We start from the raw sequence: 7,813 nt of genomic DNA, 5'->3' as shown, positions 1-7,813 counted from the left end.
CATAAGACACTGGGGGGTAGGGGAGGCCAGGGGATTGTCAAGGGCGGGGAAGAAAGAGGAGACATATGTAATACTCTTTGTAATATTTTAAGCAATAATATAAATAAATAAATAAATAAATAAATAAATAAAAGATTGCTGGATAAAAGAAAGGCTTTGCAGGAGATGACAACAGAACGAAGCTTGAAGAAAAGGCAGAATTTGAAGATAAGACACAAAAGGTACCTCACAAGGATAAAACAATATAGGCCAAGATACAGAGATGGACAGGATGGAGAACAGCAAGTAGCTTGGTTTGGCTAAAGTGTGGGGTTTGTAGGAGAGTGATGGTAGGTAAGGTAAACTTTCTACACCTGAACGCCAGATTAAAGAGTTGAACCTTTTATTCCAAGGCAGTGAAGAACCGTGTAGATTTTTAAGAAAATAGGTCACAGTAAGAGCTGTGCATGAGCAAGATTACACCATCAGCAGATGTGAGTGGAGGAACAGACAGAAGAAGAGAACAGTGAGGAAATTATTATAAAACTCCAGGTAAGAGATAACAGGGAGCCACACCATAGTGGCAACAGCAGAACTGGAGAGGATGAGGGGTAACAACTGCGCAAGGGAAATGGAAGGGACAATAATCACTCAGCAGTTTCCACCAGCAACGACCAGGGAACAGGAGCAAGAGCAGATTTGGGACAAAAAATAAATTCCATTTCAGACCCAGCGAATTTCAAGTAGAGCTGAGGTATGAGAGGGAGCGGTGGCAAAACCGTTGGAAATGATAAACTGGAGCGCACTTAGGGATGAGATACAGATTTCAGAGTCAACAACTAACAACTAACAACTGAAAGACATGGGAGTGACCTAAGTAAAAAGCCAGAGATAACAGAACGAAAAAGACATATAAGGGCCATTATCATCAAAGAATTAACTCAATTTGGTGACTGGATATGAAGGATAAGAAAGTCACTAAGGACTCAGTGACTTTGAATCCGTATAACTAGGAGGACGGATGTGCCATTAATAGAAAAAGAAAAGAGAGGAGAAACAGCAAGTCCTAGAGAAAGTAAAGCCAGTGGGTAAGCACTTGCCAAAACTGTTGTTTGAAAAGACTATTACTGCAGGGAGGACTGGCCTAGATCAGTGGTTCTCAGGTGATGGCGGAAAGATGCACCGGCTGCCACATCTTCACAGAAGTGTTCAGAGCTTACTCATAATTTCCACACTGCCCTTGCTGTGGACCAGTAACAAGTTTGCAGACCAGAGTAGGTCCACACATCATCCCTAACATGGTCCTAAACTAGAAAATCTCCAACATGCTTCCCACTTCTAAGATGCTATGACATTAATATCGCACACTGGGGTTTGCTAATGAAGAGTAGCAAACTGGGAAGGGAAGGGCCAGTTCCCATCATTTACCAGCAGTGGAAAGGTCTGGCACCTAGAGGATTCTCAAGGTGTGCTACTTTCCTTCCTTCAAGGAAATGAGAGATATAGCTGGCTGGCTTGCCTATCCCTGAGGTTAAAAGGATGAAAAGAAATGACATATGTAAGATCAAATGTAAGTACAGGCATTACAATTATTTAAATGCTAATAACTCCAAATACAGAGCAGTGAATTCCAAACCTGGTTTCCTAAGACTTCCGGCTTATCTATAATCTCAAGGCATGGCATGAAATTCCCCAAATAAAATTCTTTTTACTTTACTTTTTAAAAACAACAAAAGAGCAAAAAGGTAACATCTGATAAAAATAGGGGAGTCAAAAAAAGGCACTACATATTGAGGAAAATAATGAGTTTAATTTTAGAAATACTGAATTTAGGGTATGGCAGAATATTTAATAAGAAATATCTGATCAGCAGTTCTAACTCAAAAGAAAGGTCAGACCTGAGAAAAAAATCTGGGAGTTGTTCACATACAGGTAACAGTTGAAACAAAAAAAGGAGTAAAAGACTTATGGCAATATGGAAACTGAGATATTCTAAGGGACCCAAAGCAACTACATACAGGATAAGATAGGCTTATGGATGCATTTTTGGTCTCAAAGGAAGTAGATGAAATCTCTTTCTGAACTACCTGGTCAAAAAACAAACCTGAAGACAGCAATAGAAACTTTCTAAAATGAAACAGAGAGAGGGAAAAATACTGGGGGAGAATGAGCAGGACATCAGTAAGTTAGGGATAATTTCCAGCAGCCTAAAATATGTGTAACTAGAGTTTCTCAAATAGAAGGGGGAAGAAAAATAATTGAAGAAAACTTGGCCAAAAGTTTTCCAAATCTGATAAGACTTCTAAAACTACAGATCCAAAAGCTCAGTTGTACTTCTATCTGAAAGAAAGAATATACTAATGGTAAGGAAACAGTTTTGAATGACATCTAAAATGGAACATCAAGAGAGGGAGAAGAAATACAGCATTTTCCAATAGTGTGTAGGAGATAGGGAGGGCAAGGACAAATAAGTGGGAAATAAGTCCCAGGACTGCAAAGGGATACCTCAGACTCTAAGTTAAGGACACTGACCATTAATAAATCTAATGAACTCTCTTTGCTCTAATTCCATGCCCAAGTAAGCGTCTGATTGCATTTTGCTTCTCATGTAGTTCTGCTTAGAGAACATCTGTACTACTTAAAGATTATATGTCTCACTGTAAACTGGTTATTTTGGTTTAGACGTCAGTGTCTAGTGAATCAGTTCCCTAAGCTTCATCTCCTCTGGGTGTACTTACAAATCACATTTTGAAGTCTCTATGTATGTCCACTCAATGAAACTGCAAAATTCTACGAGTTGACCTGAGGCAGATAGCTACTTTCCTCTCCATCTCGCTGAATATCTAGTCAAACCACAGTTCTCTTCAAAAAAAATAATTAGCGGAGCCTGTGAGTGACCCCTTGGCCCTATAAATAAGGATGTATCTCAGTACCATCACACTGCACCAGGTGAATTCCTGACTCTCAGGCAGTCCCCTAGAAAACAACACCACTGGCTTCCTCACTATCACCGAAGGAGCTGCGCATTAATCTACAGCGTTCCAGTAAGGTAGATACCAAGAACCTTTCATGAGATTATCTTGAAAAACATGGTGGCACATTAGAAATATTCAGTGCATTACATATTAAAGAATAGGTAAATCTTGCAGAAGACAGAGGTGATGTCAAAAACACTATTTCCAGCCCTGCCAGTGTTGCTCAGTGGTTGAGCATCGACTCAGGAACCAAGAAGTCACTGGTTAGATTCCCAGTAAAGGCACATGCCCGGGTTGCAGGCTTGATCCCCAGTAAGGGGCGTGCAGGAGGCAGCTGATTGAGGTTTTTCTCTCAATGTTTCTATCTCTCCCTCTCAAAAAAAAAAAAAAAAAAAGTAAATAAAAACTTTCTTTTTTAAAGCACTATTTTCAGATACTATGGGGATAGGGCCAACAAAGATAAGGAGAACTCAAAGAATGGGACTTCCAAGTAGCCTTGGGACCACAGGCAAGTTCCTTAACCTAGCTGGGTCCTGATTTCCTCTTCTGTAAAATGAGGAAACGGGCTCAGATAATCACGAAGGTCCCTTTCAATTCAAAATTCTATTACAATTATTTCCCTCAGTGATAACTGGGAAAGGTACAGAAACAAGTTAACTAAGAAAACTTAAGAGTAACTTTCCTCAAACAATATAGTATATTTCTTTCCAGGTAGAATCTATTTTATCTCTCTTACAATAAAACTAGATCCAATAAGTTTTTCAAAAATTGCACACATAGGAAAGAATCGATCGGCTACAGTGGTAACTGAAGAATAAAAACGAAAAGGAAGACTTACGTGTGTCTTTCATATCTGAGGGTTTCTCGGATGGACCATGCAACCTGGTATGGCGAGGCCTGCTCCGAGTCCTCCAGTTCCTCCCCACTCTCTTCAGACCAGTCCAACCCTGGACAGGAAAGATTATTGCAAGTGAGAAAAAATTTACTTTTATTTAAAATTTAGATAAAAAGAAACCTGAAATATGTGACCTAACATCAACAGCAAGTGCTACCACAGTATGAATAAGTGCCTCCTGTTGAGTGTCATCGCTACCTGACAAAGACATTAATAATGAATGTATGACACACATTCGGGCCTAAAATAACGACGCTATAGCAAAAAGGCTATAGTCCAAGGATGGACTTTTTTTTGTTTTTGTGTGTTTTTTTCCCCCAATTTGTTTACATTCAATATTATTTTGTATTAGTTTCAGGTGTATAGCATAGTGATTAGATAATCATATACTTTACAAAGTGTTTCCCTCAATATTTCCTGTACCCACATGACACCATACATTATTATTAATTACATTATTAGCTATATTCCCTATGCTGTACTTTATATCCCTGTGACTATTCTGTAACTACCAATTTGTATTTCTTAATTCCTTCACCCAGTCCCCCAACCGCCCTCCCCTCTGCCTACCATCAGTCTCTTGTCTGTGTTTATGAGTCTGTTTCAATTTTGTTCTTTAGATTCCACCTATAAGTGAAATCATATGGTATTTGTCTTTCTCTGGCTGACTTATTTCACTTAGCATAATAACCTCTAAGTCTACCCATACTGTTAGATTTCATTATTTTTTATGGATGAACTTCTTTTATCAGACATTTCACAAATGGAGCAGAAACAACACAAGCAAACAAAGTTCAAGTAAAAAAAAAAAAAAGGGTAGACTTTCATAAGTATCAAAATATTATACACCTAAAATGTCAGAAAAGCAAAACATATTCAAAACAGTGAGAAAAGAAGTTAAGGCAAGAAAAAAGTCAAAAGGTGCCAGTGAAGTCACTCTAACGTCAACAAGGACCCTAGAAAGAATTGTCAAAGGTAAAGACATTCCATCCCCTTCCCAACACGAGTGGAGGAAAGGATTCATCCAGCAGGCGGGGCCATTCCCTGGCTCCTGCCTTCCATAGGATGAGGAAAGAGCAGGGTGGCTTGGGTTTCTTTGAATTTTTTAAACAACAGCTGCCCCATTTAGTGTTCTATTTTGAAAAACAAATTTATAGGGAAAAGTATAGAAATATTAGTATGAACAATGCTTACTTATTTTGTTAAATGCTATTGTTTTTAATGATTGGATAATTGTTAGCCTCCAACAGAAAGGTTTTACTTGTTTAAAAGTTGTATAAATACTGACAATGATGAGCCTAAAATATGCCAGCATGTGAGACTACATTACTTTAATATACTCATGCTGCTGTTAAACTTTAATTAGATAACCAGTATTCTACATCTTCCTTCTTGAAACCGTCAAAAATCATTAAAGTTATATTTAAAAGGACTTCACAGATTTCTTCCATAATTTAAATCTTTTTTAAAAATTGATTTAGAGAGAGAAAGATGAAGGGAGGAGAGAGAGAAAAACATAGATCGGCTGCCTCCTGCACACCCACTACTGGGGTTTGAGCGTGCAACCCAGGAATATGCCTTGACCAGGAATTGAATCAGCAATCCTTAGGTGCATAGGACCACACTCAGTCAACTGAGCCACACCAGTCAGGGCTTCTTACATAACTTAAATAAGTTTACATGTGATAAATAGAGAAATTAAGATAAAGTTAACGGAAATGCAAACTTTAAATCAGTGGTTCTCATCAACCTTCCTAATGCCGAGACCCTTTAATACAGTTCCTCATGTTGTGGTGACCCCCAACCATAAAATTATTTTCGTTGCTACTTCATAACTGTAATTTTGCTACTGTTATGAATCGTAATGTAAATATCTGATATGCAGGATATGTTTTCATTGTTCCAACTTGAACATAAAGCATAGTGATTAATCACAAAAACAATATGTAATTATATATGTGTTTTCCGATGGTCTTAGGCGACCCCTGTGAAAGGGTCGTTCGACCCTCAAAGGGGTCTCGACCCACAGGTTGAGAACCGCTGCTTTAAACACTTAAAATTAAAGAACACATTGCCACTGGCATAAGAAACCTCAAATCTAGTTTCAAGATTTCAGGTCATTTTCAAAAGTAAGTTACTTTCTCTCAACTAAAATAATTAGTAATTTGTTTTGTTTTTTTAAAGTAAAAAACAAGTGATCACAACAGCATCAGCCTCAGGATGTTGAATGGTGCGTTCTTTCTTTCAAACACAAAGTGACATTTAGGCATCTTTGAAAAATTAGAACAGGAGTTATCTGTAGAAGTTATAATAATTTCTACTAAGACACCTATACTTTCTCTGAAAATGTCCCAATCTAAATCATAAGAGTTTCTCCTATTATAAAAACAACTGTCCAATAAAGCAAACCTTTGATCTTGGCTTCATGATCACTAGTTTTAATGTAACTTACTGAGATAACCAGCCCAGACAGGAGTTCTAAAGCCAATTACAAGACTGCATTTTTAAAAAATATTTTTTTATTGATTTTTTTACAGAGAGGAAGGGAGAGGGACAGAGAGCCAGAAACATCGATGAGAGAGAAACATCGATCAGCTGCCTCCTGCACACCTCCTACTGGGGATGTGCCCGCAACCAAGGTACATGCCCTTGATTGGAATCGAACCTGGGACCTTCCAGTCTGCAGACCGACGCTCTATCCACTGAGCCAAACCAGCCAGGGCAAGACTGCATTTTTAAAAAATATTTTTTGCTGACATTAATGCAGATAATGTTTGGTCATAACAGTGCATTACAATTTCTGGTTTCTCCAAAAATAATCTTTGTTTTGAAAACTTGGGCTCCTAATATGTTTGAGTTAAAAAAGAAAAAGACAATGCTTTTCTGCAAGTTTTGTTCCATTCAACATGATAGAAATCATCCCTCAACATGACATTCAAAATCAAAAGCTAAAAAATTATCAGCACCCAGAAGTAAGAGTAAAAACTCTAGTAGATGATATAGGTAAGTGACAGAATAAGAGGCAAAAATTCAGCGGGGAAAAGTTAGATCTCTGCCTCAAAACTAACACCTCATGAGTTCCAAATAGATGACTAAAATCCCTTATACTAAACCCCAATATGCAAATCGACCGACCAGTGGCCAGTTGCTATGACGCGCACTGATCACCAGGGGGCAGACATTCAATGCAGCTCCTGCGTTGAGCGTCTATCCCCACCCCCCAGAGGCAAAATCCCCCCATCACCCTGCCTGCCGGTTGCCCCACAGATGGCCCTGATCGCTGGCCAGGCCTAGGGACCCTACCCTATATATTGGGAACAGTCTCTTAGATTTAAAAATTAAAACCTGGCAAGGCTACTCTAACATTGAAAAAACAGGATGATGCAGTGATGACATGCATGGACTCTGACTTGCACATTTGGTGGTCAACCCTGACTTTGACACTTACAACTGTGTGACAAAGCCAATTAACTTCTCTCTGCTTCAGTTTTTCCACCCATAAGATGGGGAAAATGGTACTACTGCCTCAGAATCATGTTATTATGTACTACTTTTTATAATCAGGGCAAAAAAATGTAGCTGCCCATACAACAGCAAGATGCCTTTCACCTGTATGAAAAGTATGGTCACTGGTGCATGCAGCGTCCTGGATTGCAAGAGGGATGTCCGACTGCCGGTTTAGGCCCAACATACCCCAAGGGGTCCCGGATTGCGAGAGACTGCAGGCCAGGCTGAGGGACGGCCACCCCACTCCCACCCCACCCCACCCCCGTGTACTGGGCCTCTAGAGCAGTGGTTCTCAACCTTCTGGCCCTTTAAATACAGTTCCTCATGTTGTGACCCAACCATAAAATTATTTTCGTTGCTACTTCATAACTGTAATGTTGCTACTGTTATGAATCGTAATGTAAATATCTGATATGCAGGATGGTCTTAGGCGACACCTGTGAAAGGGTCGTTCGAC

General features: G+C 39.2%; 1 protein-coding gene across 3 annotated transcripts in view; it reads right to left on the bottom strand.

Annotated features, from left to right (window-relative positions):
• INO80D (INO80 complex subunit D) overlaps window positions 1-7,813 on the bottom strand; it is a 38,682-nt gene that overhangs the window by 19,381 nt on the left and 11,488 nt on the right. For all 3 annotated transcript variants that reach the window (XM_005874231.2, XM_014546095.1, XM_014546094.1), the window contains one exon: window positions 3,793-3,901. In XM_005874231.2, the coding sequence (XP_005874293.1) occupies window positions 3,793-3,901 (109 nt within the window). The remainder of the gene's footprint in view (window positions 1-3,792; window positions 3,902-7,813) is intronic.

This window comes from Myotis brandtii, unplaced genomic scaffold, assembly GCF_000412655.1.
Source record: "Myotis brandtii unplaced genomic scaffold, ASM41265v1 scaffold43, whole genome shotgun sequence".
Classification (NCBI taxonomy): domain Eukaryota; kingdom Metazoa; phylum Chordata; class Mammalia; order Chiroptera; family Vespertilionidae; genus Myotis; species Myotis brandtii.
The sequence above is the reverse complement of the archived record's forward strand: the minus strand, read 5'-3'. Positions and strand labels throughout refer to the sequence as shown.